Source organism: Abramis brama, assembly GCF_963993115.1.
Source record: "Abramis brama genome assembly, chromosome: 5".
In the NCBI taxonomy this organism is placed as follows: domain Eukaryota; kingdom Metazoa; phylum Chordata; class Actinopteri; order Cypriniformes; family Leuciscidae; genus Abramis; species Abramis brama.
The window spans coordinates 8,864,625-8,879,488 of record NC_139967.1 but is presented as its reverse complement, the minus strand read 5'-3'; the positions used below and the strand labels follow the sequence as shown (position 1 = coordinate 8,879,488).

Sequence of the window (14,864 nt, the reverse complement as noted above, 5' to 3'; positions counted from 1 at the left end):
GTATTTTTATGGCACTTTCTTTATTTGTCCGTCTCTTTCTTCTTTTCTTCGGTCAACCCCTCCCTTCATTCTCTATGCAGATTTGAGATAAGAGGCGTGATTTCTGCTTTGAATTTACTGAGATATCACATTACTGCATGGTTTTATAGGCTTTTATTGTAAAGAGCTTACATCCCTATTCATTTGCACTCACTTCATTTGTGCCTGTTCTCCTTTTCTTACAGTTTTCTATTTCACCGCTCTCTACTTCTCTTTTTCTCTTACTCTTCCTCTGGAGGGAATTCAATGAGAATGAGTTGTGCCTGGTGAGAGTGCTGTTTAAAAAAAAAAAATAGTTTTCTTTATCAGTATATTTGTCTATTCCTGGAAAAACTTCTAAGCATCTTTAAGACATCTAAGCATCCATAAAAATGCATTTACTTGAGAAGCAAAATTGCATATATTTTTTCAAGATTTGTTTTCAAATAATATCATTTGAATTATGTGTATTTTTCTTATCTCATTGGCAAAATATTTTTCTTGAATTTTTTTAAGCATACATCTGACAACATTTAATGAGGTCTATGCTTAAAGTAGGAGAAAAACAATTTGCCAGTGAGCTTATAAAAATAATTTTGGCTGTCAGACTGAAAACGCTCTGGAAACTTATTTTCACAATTTTGTTTTTCAAGTTCTGTCCTGTTTTAGTCATTTGTAGATTTGTTTTACAGCAATATGGAATAAAAACCTGTCTAAGAGATTGATTATTGTGTTGTATTTGCGATAAAATCAGGTTAACGGCACAGACACACCCTCAAAATTAGCACTGATTTCAATTAGCTTTTTGCATGCCAGTCCTGAATAAAAGGTTGCAACAGACTAGCGTGATGTGGCTTACTATGCTGAGACTGTAAAACTTCACTTCATTACTGTAGTCCAGACACCTGAATCGGCTCTTTAAAATGCAGAAAGTGCACTAGTCTACGCCGCATGTCTGGATGGATGCCCTGTCATAATGCTCTTCTCCATCATTTGATGAATTACTTCTATAAAGATCAATAGAAAATGTACTCAAAAAAATAATTGGAGGGTAGAATGATAAATTCCAAAAAATAAAACAATTTAACACAATATCACAGTCAGTTGTGCCAGGTAGCTCTGCATTTTGTAAATGAGCAAGTCGATTTTTATGGTCGGACGATTTTTAGAAATTATTTTGAAAGAAGTGTCCTATGCTCACCAATGCTATATTTATTTGATTAAATGGTAATATTATTATTTTTTACAATTTAACTCTTTCCCCACCATTAACAGAATTTTCTGGCTTACCGTGTTTTCACTGTTATATGGTAGGGGGCGCTATTACGCATCTTCTGAAAGAGTACAGAATATCCTGATCAAAACACAGGCAAAAAAAAAGCAGAAAAAAACGATAGCATATGTAAAATAATGCGATCATCAACATAAAATAGCATATAAATCGAAACTTGAAATTGTTACCGAATGAAATGTCGACCCAGGAAAAGTTATAGGACTGTGAAGCTTTGGGGGTGTTGATGGACTCGATCTACTCCATCTGTGTTTTGTTCATTGGTCATGAATACGATCTGGATGTAGTTTTTGTCAAAAACGCGATTTTCTCCGCTTTTTGCTCAAATTGTTGCCTTTTTTATGAAACCCATATTCAAGTGTTGATAAAAAAGAATGCATGAAGCTAGAATAAAACTTTTTTGTAAACTTTTGTTTAAAAGCAGAGGGTCTTTCTGTTGATATATTGCATGTTCAGATATTCATACAACAAAATATTCTGGTGGCCATGAAAGTTTTGCGAAAATGATCAAAAATGCTGGTGCTGGCTGGCAAAACCGATGTCTGGGAATGGGCTAAAAAACTGTTTTTTATTTAAACGTATTCGAAATGTTATTTATTCCTGTGATGTCAAGGATTAATCAGGATTCTTTAAAGAATAGAAAGTTAAAAAGAACAGCATTTATTTTAAATGAAAATCTTTTGTAATATTACAAATGTTTTACTGTCACTTTTGAGAACAAAAAAAAAAAAAAATACCGTAGTATACTTAGGAGGCGTGTAAAATGAATGATTTGGCTTAAATTAAATATTCTTGGCACCACAATATTATAGCTTAGCAACTTTCAACTAGATTGCTGAAATGCTGCGTGCAAAAGGGGCACAGCCTTTAGTTAATTTGCCCCTCAATCTTTTCCTGTTTTAATCTAAAACAGCTACAATAAACATTAAGCAGTACTCATGATTTTATGTACACCCATAAATTGATAACATCTCCTTTTAAGCCCTCGGTAGAGATCGTAGTGACTGGGAACACAGCCTTAAATGGACAGGAAATGGATTTAGTTGAGTTACAGCAAGTGAGAGGGACGTCAAAGAAAGTCCAGAAAGAACAGAAAAGTACACAGTGTGTCTACAGTGTGTGTTTAACTACTGTTTCAGGTCATGTGTGACTTCGTTTGGGCCCTAAACCACATAAACAGTAGGCCTGCACAGCACACATGCGCTTTTCGGGGAGGATGAAAGCCAGAAAAACAGGCATAGCATCGGAGTGCACTTTAATGTTTGTGTGTGTGAGCGCGCAGAGTGCTTAGACTGGCAATCTGAGGGATTTAGAGCTGCAGTAGTGTGTGTGTGTGTGTGTGTGTGTGTGTATGTGTGTGTGTGTGTGTGTGTGTGTCTGTGTGTCTGTGTCTGTGTGTCTGTGTGTGTGGTTGGAGGTGGAGAGCTGGATTGCTGCAGAGATAATATTTACCCAGTACTTTCCACACCCACACCCCCTAAAGACCCCTCCTCCACAATTATCCCCATCTTAAAGACAGAGAGGAGTCACAATCATTGCAAACACTTGTCTTTAGGCTGCAACTAAACGTCTTTTCATTCCCATTTTCCCCCTTTGTTCATTATCAAAGCGCTGTACGTGTCTCTGTGTGAATGTGTGATGAGGTTTCATCAACTACACATAATCAAGCATCTGTGAGACTCGTGGTGTTTTCAGCATCTGCCGTCTCACTATATGAGGATGTGAACACATGAACTTTGTCTCCAGAGCTGCTCTGATGCTGCGTTCACACCATGTCCTAATTACCGTAGTCTCATAGGGCCCGATTTTAACGATCTAAGCGCATGGTCTAAAGCGCACGGCGCAAGTGCACTTAGGGCGTGTCCGAATCCACTTTTGCTAGTTTAACGACGGGAGAAATGGTAGGCGCACCCAGTGCATGGTCTAAAGGGGTTGTCCCTATTCTCTAAATGAGTAATGGGTGTGTTTTGGGCGTAACGTGCAATAAACCAATCAGAGTCTCATCTTCCATTCCCTTTAAAAGCCAGATGCGCTTGCACCATGGCGGAATGCTATTTACATGGCGGAATTTGCAAGCAGAAAAACTGAACGCTTCTCCATAGAGCAAACGGATCTGCTCGTGCGCACAGCATCTATGGGACAAGCTGGATTCCACCATATCTTTATGTACACAATAACAATCTTTTACATTGTAATCCTTTTATTTTTCATATTTGGCATGTTTGTGTGCTGCTGCGCGTCCCTGTGTTTGTAATAAACAGTGTATGTGCATTGTGGACCCGCCTATAGGTGCATATTACTAATGCGTCCTTTAAATAACAAAAAAATTCTTAGTCTATTTCAGTTGCCTCAAAATAGCAACGTGCCAACAATGCGCCTGAACACACCTCGTTTTCAGACCAGCACACCCATTGGCGAACAGATGGGCGCATATGCATTTGCTATTTAAACAACATGGCACAGGACGTAAAAATGACAACTGTGTCGGGCTGAAACTAGCAAAAGACACTTGCGTCGCGTCTGGCGCTGCATTGCGCCAGGTGTATGATAGGGCCCAAAATGACAAATCCTTAAGGCTTGAATCAATTGTACTGTTATCCGCTTTCAAACGATTGATATCTAACCTATTGTCACACCATTGTTCATGTTAGCATTACCATTTTCTCCCCTGTGCAAACTAGTGCAATTACTCTATCGTCTTTTTCTTTCTGTATCGTTATTTGTCAATAACGCATATTGCACTTTATTTTACACACTGTTTAATTATCTAGTATGTTCTTATTATTGATCCACTAGGAATACTGTCTAGTTATTGTATTTTGACTTATTTTTGTACGATGCACTTTTGACTGTTTGTAACTTGTATTACACTGTCTTGTCTTTTATGTGTAACTTTATGTTGTCTGCACCATGACGCTTTATCTTGGCCAGGTCGCCGTTTTTAATGAGAATGAGTCCTCTATGTGCCTACCTGGTTAAATAAAGGTTAAAAAAAACAACACAAGACGTTCTATTCGGAGCTGTTCACATCCTTGGACTGGGAATAATGCATTTCTGTGGCATCACTATCAATGCCTAAATTAATCTGCAGCGGTCAGGTGGTACAGCAGTCACGTGGTACAAGTAATTCTTACAAGCTGTAATTACATGCTCTACGAGGACGTGAATGTCGTAATTACGGTAATTTAAACCTGGCATGAACGCACCTTAAGAGTTCACTTCACCAGAAGTCTTCACAACAAACTGTCAAAATCAAGGTTCTTTTTAACTTAAAGAAATTGTGAAAGAAGTATGTTATTATTGTGCAGCAGAATGTACTTCTCACAGTAATAACAATTTTTCCTCCATGTTTCCATTTTAACAGTAAACATCTGTTGTGCAGCACTTTGTTTGCCAAAAAATAAAAGGAACTGTTAAATTTTCATAAATTGTAAATCCAGAAAAATAAAAAAAAGCCAACACAGAATTTCTGAAAAAGATAAAACATTTAATAGGGACCAATTATTGTAGAAAATAAATAAATCATTAATTTTTTTATGAATTTGTCACAATTTGGTCTTGTTTTGGTCACGTTTCATGTCAGTAGGTGTGTTCGACTTCGACATCGGCTGCGGCTGGATGCAACCGATCGGCGAGAGTAGCCGCGTGCAGGCGGGGAGGAGCTGCAAACGGAGACGTGAAGTCGGACACTTTCTGGTTCCCGTAGTGACCGCTCACGTGGTGTTCGCATACTTTACCACAGCTGAAGTGAAATAAATGCAATATTTGCCAAATAATACACAGATGTTTCAGAGACATTTTCATTCAATACTTTATGTACTGCTTCATACAGTGTCTGTTTGAACAAGAATAAAGTTCAACATAAGCTACTATCAATGAAGTGGAGTCTACGTTTTTTAATCCGTTTTAATTTGATAAACTTGACACAATATAACATCACAACTACATGAAAAGAGTGTTTACTGTTATAAAAAACTGATTTGTGAGCTTTAGAGGAACTAAAGGTGTTCGAATAAACACGAAACACACGTGATCGTTGTCATGCGGTGAATCCGGCCAATCGTGGAGCAGCTGTGTCGTCATCAGCCCTCCTGCAGCCGCTCTTGAGAAGCTGCGCTGGCTGAGTTCTCCGGCTACTCTCGAATCGCTCTCGCGGTACTTTGATGGCATACGTCACAGTCACGTGGCGTCGGCGCTGTATCAAGTCGGACAAAATTTCTAACCGGCATGCGCTGCTTCAAGTCAGCCGCCGATCGGTCTGCGCAAAGCTGCATGAAGTCAAATATTGTTATGTTTCCATGTCTGTCATGTGATTCCTGTTTGTCATGTGATCCTACCATGTGTCTTGTTATTTGTTAATTGTCTGATCATTGTTCACAGGTGTCCCTTGTCTTGTCATTAGTCTGTGTATTTAAGCGCTCATGTTTGCCATGTGTCTTGGTCAAGTATTGTTTCCTGTAGACCACTGTTCATGTTCATGTTCATGTTCATGTTCATGTTCATGTTCATGTTTTGTTTTGAGTTTTCATGCCACGCCATGTTTTTGTTTCATGTTTGGTTTTGTTTATAATAAACTGCACTTGGGTTCTCATTTACACTTGCCTCCAGTGGATCCTTTACAGAATACTTGACCAAGACACATGGCAAACATGAGGGCTTAAATACACAGACTAATGACAAGACAAGGGACACCTGTGAACAATGATCAGACAATTAACAAATAACAAGACACATGGCAGGATCACATGACAAACAGGGAATCACATGACAGACATGGAAACATGACAATGACATGAAACGTGACCAAGACAAAACCAAATCGTGACAGAATTCTATAGATTTTACACATGCATTTTGATTATTCAAATTTAATGACCACTAAATTGAATGTCCACTTAATGGAATCCAGAAATATTAAAATGAAAAAATAAATTAAATTTGAAACATTAATAAATAAAACAGATTTCAATGGGCCCTAATTATTATTATTTTATTTTTTCTGTTCAAATTTAATACATTTTGTATAAGTTTCATCATTTAAAATAATTAGAAATTTGATTACTAAAATGTATTTAACCATTAAATGGGATCCATACATTTATATTTTTGGGCTTTTTGCCTTTATTTAGATAGTAGGAGGACAGACAGGAAATCACAGGAGAGGAGAGAGTGGAATTGGACTGGGAAAGGACCTCAAGCCGAGACTCGAACTTGGGTCGCCCGGAGTGCAAACGCAACATACATCGGAGCACTTGCCCACTATGGCTCCAATGGAATCCAGAAAAATGTAAACTGAAAAAAAGGAATTCGGGAACAAACGAAAAACACAATATGAGAGAAAATAAAACTGATTTCATAGGGCCTTGCTTATTTTGGCAGCCGTTAAACTGTGGTCTTCATGCTGAAAAACAGCTCTGAGAGTTCAAAGGGGAGTCAGATGCCCCGCCCACTTCCACGCCCCACCCATAACTTTCCACAGCAGAGCTCCACAACTGCCGTCCTGGCACAACAGAGACCGAGAGCAGGTCAAACAGAAAATTAAAGACGAATTTCAATGGAGGCCAAAGGAAACTCCCACTGACTTATAGAGGAATAGTATGAACGTCCAACGTGCTGAGGATGGCAAAGCTACAGAGAGAGAGAGAAAGGGACTGCCTGCCTAGCACATCTCTCTACCCTCCAATTACCATAATGACGGCCTCGGCTGAAACGGACAGGACCACTGCGAGTGTATGTGTGCGTGTTTCCGTCTATCTGTGCCGAACTCCTCCCCACACACAGATATACAGAGACGTCTGTGATTTATCCTCTCTAACAGACGCTCTCTCCTGCACTTCTACTTCTCACTGTCTGTAAAAGTGTTTCTTTTTTCATTCAATAAATCTGTCTCCCATACCCTTTGTAGAACTGTTCGCACCAGAGTCTGTTTGTTAAAGGGGACAGAAAAAAAGAAAGTCTTTCTATTTTTTTGTGCGCTTGCCACTTTCATGAAAAGGTCAAGCTTGGTACAAGCTGTGAGCTCAATTCTCGACTGCAATCCCCCCCCCTGGTCTGTCAAACGATGGCCTATATTTCAACAACCTTTCACACATCTCTCCCTTTTACCGTCATCCAGTCTCTTCCACTCACTCTTTCATTTTCTTTCAGTCTTGCATTTTTTTCCCCCCCATTTCTACCTTGCTCTTTTACTCCCATACTGTAATTTTTCAGCGCCCACACCTTTTTTGCTCTCTCTGCCATTCCTGCATTTTGGGCCCTGAGGACATTTTCATTGCTCTGATGTTGCTTTTTCATAACTCAGGAGACTTAAAGTCACCATGAAATCAGAACTGACCTTATTGACGTTCCTAATGCACGTTTCTGGACTTATTGTGCATGTTTTGGCAGTTTTGCCAAAAAAAATCTTGCTCTGCCTATAAAATTAATGCTTTTTAATTTACTATCCAATTATTTAAGATATTTAAGTCCTATTATATAAGTCCTGTGCTACTTTTTGTTGTTGTTTGCTTATGGTAACTTGTGATATTGTTGAGATCTCTTATGAAACTTTCCTGGTGAACATTGTAACTGGTTTCTGGCTGATCAAAGATAGTCATTAGTTAGTCCAAGATGGCCATTAGCTGGTGCAAGTGTTCGTTTAGCATTATAATAGTAATGATTTAGTAGTGAATTAGCTTTTATTTAGTTTTTTTCATTCATTTTGTTTGTTTTAGTCATTTTGCTATGTGGTTTTGTCATTTTTATTTTTATTATTTTTATATTTATATTTAGCTCGGTTTTAATCAACTTAAAAGTTTTACATCAAATTTTAATATTTTATTTCAGTTTTATTTTAACAACACTGTCAAACTGCTAAAATATCTTTAAACAGCTACAAGTTGATCTTTCTGACTTAAAGTAAGGTTAAGCTGGTTTTTGAAACATGGTAGCTGGCTAACCAGCTAGTGCCATTATGACCAGCTGTTGACTAACAACTTTCCAAAACCCAGCAACTGAGATTTTACAGAGAATACTACGTTTTTTTCTCAGAAGAAAAACATTATTGACTCAAAAGTGCTGTAAGTAATTTCAGCTAGCTATTTTGCTAACTCCCACCATTTTGCTAAATTCAACCACAAGTCCTCCTTTCAAATCCCATCTAAAACATGTTAGCAAACCAGATGTCAGCAATCATGAACATGCAAAATGGTTCACATGTAGAGAGCGTTTCTGATAGGCTAGTCTTCAGGCGTGGGCCGCTCCCATCTCTTTTTTGCTGTTTACACTCTAGCGCTGTCACCGAGACACATATTCCAGTGACATCTGTCAGGAAGTTGTGATGTCTGTCACCATGATATCAAAAATGGACAATTTATTTATTTGGAATACTGCAGTATTATAAATGATTTATCTGTGCACATCATATTTTTTAATTCATGTGCCCTTATAATCTTTAATCAAAAAAAATTCCCCTCCCTCTTGCAGTGACATCTCTTCACTGATGATGTACTGTATAAAGACATTATTTTTCATATATTTTACATTATTGCTGCGCTTCTCTTCCCAGTCTGTCAGTAGCGCTCTGTTTAGTTCTGGTCTCTATGAAGCCCCTCCTTTGGAAAATCATAATGTGCTCTGATTCATAGATATCATATATAAACGCTAGATGTCTTATGGCGCAGTCACTTCCGGCATCACCGTTCGGCCATCTTGTCACAGTGAATCTGTGCATTAGGTGAGTGATCAGCATGCACACAAATCCTCTTATCTCGCTGAAATATTGACGGATTTACAAACGGTTTGGTTTCTTACAAACGTTATTAACGTGGCTATAATTCCGAATGCTTGAACATGTATGTTATAATTATTCATATGTATGCAGTGTATGTATGTAGTGTCATAACTACATCTCTGACGTTTATAACAAACCAAACCGTTTGAAAATCGGTAGAAAATTGAGCAAGTTATGGTTATTTAAAAGTATATGCACCATTAAACGAGTGAGCGAGTCCACTGTGGCATGATGGCCGCCGTGTGCGGACGTCGATCTCCATTGGCCAGCAGTGCGCACGAGACATCTAGCCTTTATATATGATATCTATGCTCTGATTGGTCGGCTGGATCAGTGTGTTGTGATTGGTCAATTGCTTCATGCGTGTTTCGGAAATCTCACGCCCCTTACCATAACTGCGAGTTTCAATGCACTACCAACCCAACTCAATCAGGTCTCTTCCTTATTTTTTGCTTATGCCTGTGTGGGAATTATTTAAATGAGGGATATTGTGACGAGTACGTTCCCGGAAGAAAACTTACGACTACAATCGAGGTGTTTCAGGGAGTTCAGAGTGATGTGCTTTGTAACTTTGCAGGCGTTTTTTAACGCTCAAACAGCATCATTACACAGTAAAGAAAGTTGAAAATGTAAAAAAAATCATAATAAATCTCTGTATGCTAAGCATTTCATTGCTAACCAGGAAAACCAGCTATTCGAAAGATGTTTTTTCTTTCCTATGGAGACAGAAATAGGCATATATGTATTCCCATATACTGTTTGTGTCGTTTTCTCCACAACTCTTTCTGTCGACGTTCCCTCGCTCGCTCTCTGCTCTTTAGTGGCGTTTGTGAGTTTTTCAGGCTATTGTTGTGGTAATCCGTTCTGACCATTTCCTGTTGCTGAGTTGTGTTCTCCCTTTCTTCCCTTCCCAAAGCAACGACAGCCCCACCACTCCTTCATCTAATCTACTGCAATTACAGCACTTCCCCTCATCCCCCCAAACGCCCACTCTCTCACGCTCTTAAGCGCACCGTTTGTGTTTGCGTGTCAGCATAAACACACCACCTGTGTCTTTCTTAATGTGTTTCTGTTCCCTTTCTTCTCTTTTTAATTGTTCTGTTATGTGTCCGCATCAGACGGTGGCTCCTCTCGTCTTTGTCCTAGAGAACGTGGGTGTGTTTTTATAGCCTCTATATGAGTGTACGCGCTTTTCTCTTCCTAATTAGTGTGTGTGTGTCCATTTTCTGTGTTTCCAAGTCATTTTTTGTATCCATGTCAAAGCTTCAAAGGCCTTAAAATAGGTCTTTAATAGCAGAGTGTGTGTTTGGAGTGCTGCGGTTATGAGCTATAAGCAGGGCAGGACTGTATTTATAGCAAAGCTGCTTTGTAAGGAGCCGTGGAGGAACATCAGAAGAAAACTGCAGCCTTCAACTTGACTCGTTTCAGTTCTGCGGCTCGGTTCCCTCAACCAGAGCTCACTGCTCTCTCATTCGGCCCAGCTCACAACTTATGAAGGACAAAGACACACACACACAGAGTTCACCTCTGTTCCCTTTATGTTGCTCACATCTGGATTCCATTCAAAGTGACATCTATTTTTAGATTGTTCCTTTTTTAGTCTGTTCACTTGTAGATAGAGAGACCCACTCCTTTCCCATTAGATATGCTGCTGTTGGCTTTGGTCAACTTGTTCTTTGTGTATTCCATGTTTTACATCAGCTTGGTCAGTTTGATTGGTTTGACTTTTTAATTAAACACTGCTAACCATACAAAACCAAGTTTAGCATCAGCAATCAGCCCCTACTGGTGGATGCTGTAACTACACCATGTGCCATCTTTCTCCTTTGACGGTCATTCAAAAGTATACATCCACTTGTAATATATATATATACACACACACACACACACAAAGCAAAATATGTAATGCAAATATTCTTCTAATACATTATAGTACATGTTTTTCCAGTGGTATTTATTTTCTATGGTATGCACAATATTTATTACATGAAGTCTTGTATAAGTTGGTATACATTTTTCAAAAAACTAATTTAATGACATTGTTAATTGTAAAATATCATAAATTTACATTATAATGTTGTGATGCCTTTTCCATTCGATGCACAATATTTATTGTATGCTTATTATGAATATAATATAAGACTTAAGTTTTGTATAAATTTGTCAATTATTTTATTCATTTTTAAATATCTATTTAGCTTAAATTTTTTTATTTCAGTATTAGTTTTAGTAATTTTAGTACTTTGTCTTATGTAATATTTAAATGAAGCATACAAAATGATTGATTTTATTTTTCGTTTTATTTTTCATTAACTTAACACAATATTTTGGTAGTAGAGATTTTTATCATTTTCAGACATAACGTGTGATTCATTATCAGCGTATCATATTGTCCTGAATTTTAACATTGACACACCCCTAATTTTCCCTCTCAGCTGTCGTTCACATCACAACTCAGGATAGTTACTAGTGAATGGTTTGCCACTATGTATTTTTTGTGAAACCATCAGCCAGAACACCTCCTTGTCGAAATCAGACAAAGAACCCCCTCAGTGGACAGTTTGCTCAACGTTGCCACTTTCTGGTTGGGATCTGTAAGTGCGTCCTCTCCCACTGTGTATAATTGCCATCTTCTCTGAATGATAATTAGAAATGACACTCTCTGCTCGACTCAGCACAAAGCTCAAAAAACTTGTTCTGTGACTGGCTAAGAGGCATTTGAGTAATTATGCAGGTATTTAGAAGTGTGAGCATGTGTGTGTGTGTGTGTGCGCGCTCTGTCACATCTCCCAGGCTGTTTGCATCCTAGCAGATGTTCTCCGTCCTCCCTGGGGGAAGTCTGTTTCTCCTCTTCTCTTGGATCATCCAGCCCTCTTATATGTTAACAAGCTGCCGCTCTCTCCAACTAATAACCACACACTCTCCTGACTTCCATCCTGGCAGAATCTTCATCACCACTTATGGTGTCTTTTCTCCCCTCCTAGAGCACTTGCTCATCATAACCCTCTCTCCACTCTGCACCCATCTGCCATGGTAACGGTAAATCTGATGAGGCACAATGTTCTTGTGTGTTCAAGGGTGCATGGAATACTGGTGTCCCCTTGTGGCTTCTTCACTGGCTTAAGCCAAGACGGAAGATATCACCTTCTGTTTTAATTCTGCGACAAATAGCCACAGATCAAAGCTAACTTGCAGCTTATGCCAGTTAGTAATGACTAGTAGTGTCAGGAAGTTGATCTATCTATCTATCTATCTATCTATCTATCTATCTATCTATCTATCTATCTATCTATCTATCTATCTGTCTATCTGTATGTCTGTCTGTCATATATTTAGTTAGAATATATATATTTCAATCATTACAACTCTCAGAATAGTTTTAGCATGTTATTGAAAATGTTAGTGTTAATTTCAATTCAATTCAAATTTATTTGTATAACGCTTTTCACAATACATATTGTTTCAAAGCAGCTTTACAGAAAGTGCATTTCAGAAATGTACATAGAAAAATACAGTTAGTTAATCGTATTAATTTAGGGCATAACGTATCGCTCACAAGTCAGACGCGTTAACAAGTTTTAACGCGAATTAAGTTGTTAATGTATTTGGTCTTGGCAGATATCTGCTATGTAAGCATGTAAGATATGCTGCTTCATAAATAGACATACATAAATCCCATAGCAGATCTAGGCAGGTGGAGGATGTCAGAGGACTAGCTTACTGCAAACAATTAACCAAAATATTTCAATGTTGAGCATGCAATCTCATTGGCTGCAGGATCAGCAGAAGCCAATCAGCTTGTGCCATGTGGTAATGATGCGATTGCTTAAATCAAATAAATAATTTATTGATAATTTTATATATGATCTATTCATTGTTAATTAGTTTTTTCATCTTTATGCTAATTTACACAACTTGAAATGTTAAGACCACCATCAAACCTGCGCTAACCAGCATAAACCAGCATGGATCATATACATTCATTTTAGCCCAAATTAATCTGTTTAACACATTACCAGTTTAAGCAAAGGTTATGAGTATCCATGGAAATTCATGGTTGCCTAAGCTGGCTTTTTAAGCTGGGCTGGGACGTTGGTGAAAATGATAAATGTGAGAGATTTTTTTAAGGCCAAGAGTGGATCAGTGACATTTGGATCACATCTAATACCTCTAAAAACCTTTTTTCCTCTCTTTTCAGACGTGCACGACAGTATGGCGAGGTTTCGCGCTGTTGGGGTGTGGAACTACACCATGTTGACCCTGGCAGAACATGAGAGGGTTTTGTATGTGGGCGCCAGAGAGCACATCTTCGCCCTGGATCCCAATGACATCAGCAGACAACTCCGACCACAGGTATGTTCTGCAAAGAAACGGCTTTTTTCAGTTCATTTCATTCAAAAAACTCCAAATGCACCCAATAAATACTAATCCACAAGTCATCAAGCAAAAAGGGCATTAGCATTTTATCATTCAAAAATATCAGCATTTAAAAATGACTCACTCTTTCAATGCCACTGCCATTTGTAGTAAATTGCCAGTTGCAGCTGTCAATAGCGAGTGCACATTTTAAATGCAGAGTGCTATTTGCTTGTAAAAGTCATGTCTCTTTCTCTTTTAGATTGAATGGTCTGCCCCTGTGGAAAAGAAAAGAGAGTGTGCAGCGAAGGGGAAGAATAACCAGGTACTGGCTAATGTTGCATCCTTTATGTTTTAACAGCTTTACTTTGTCTGGCCCCGCTGAAATACATTTACTCTCCCTCTCTCTCGCTTATTTCCTCTTTGTGTCTCTTTCTCTCTTTCCTCGCTGTCTTTTCAGACTGAGTGCTTCAACTACATTCGTTTCCTGCAGAGCTACAACCACACACACCTGTACACATGCGGGACATACGCCTTCCAGCCCAAATGCACCTATATTGTAAGTGTGCGCTTTTATCTTTGCCTGAGAAATCTGTCCGACCCACATGATCCAGTGGTGCGGGCTGCAATATAATGGAGAAACTGTGTGTGTGTGTGTGTGTCTCAGCGAGTGGCTTCTAGTGTGTCAAAGTGAAATATATCAAATGTAAATTCACGCTGTGCGGACGATGTGATAAGACAGGATGACGTGGCTTGTGTATTGTTGTGTGTGTATGAATTTATTTATTTATTATTAATTTATAATTGATATACTGTATATATAGGGTTATGTAATTTTTAACTATTTACAATTTTTTACAGCATTTAAAAACATACTCTACTAGGTTCTTGGTAACACTTTATAGCAGCCTTTATATATAATGCATTATAGATATTTTTAATGTATTAATTATACCTTATAATGCATTGTATGATTCCATGAATAATTATAACCACATTTATAGTACATTATAATATTATAATCTATTAATTTGAATATAATCTACACCTTTAGAAAGTATAATACAGTTTCACAAATCTGCAAATATTATTATGCATTTTAACTTTGGTTACAGTTATTTATGAAAAGATATCATGCATTATAATGTACAAAATGAATACCTTTATAATGCATTACACATAAAGGCTTTAAATAAACCAAATTTTTATGAAGTCTCTTATGCTCACCAACGCTGCATTTATTTGATCAAAATACAGAAAAAACAGAATAATTGTGAAATATTATTATAATTTAAAATAACTGTTTTCTATTTTAATATATAATTGAATGAATTTCTTTTTAAATATTAATTATTCATATTAAATATTATTATTATTATATATTTTGAAATGTAATTTGTTCCTGTGATGCAAAGCTGAATTTTCAGC

General features: G+C 37.7%; 1 protein-coding gene across 1 annotated transcript in view; it reads left to right on the top strand.

Annotated features, from left to right (window-relative positions):
• The window catches only part of sema4c (sema domain, immunoglobulin domain (Ig), transmembrane domain (TM) and short cytoplasmic domain, (semaphorin) 4C), a 60,507-nt gene that overhangs the window by 29,331 nt on the left and 16,312 nt on the right, over nucleotides 1-14,864 (top strand). Inside the window, exons 3-5 of the mRNA XM_084113976.1 lie at nucleotides 13,279-13,433; nucleotides 13,699-13,761; nucleotides 13,897-13,995. Of these exons, the coding sequence (XP_083970102.1) occupies nucleotides 13,279-13,433; nucleotides 13,699-13,761; nucleotides 13,897-13,995 (317 nt within the window). The remainder of the gene's footprint in view (nucleotides 1-13,278; nucleotides 13,434-13,698; nucleotides 13,762-13,896; nucleotides 13,996-14,864) is intronic.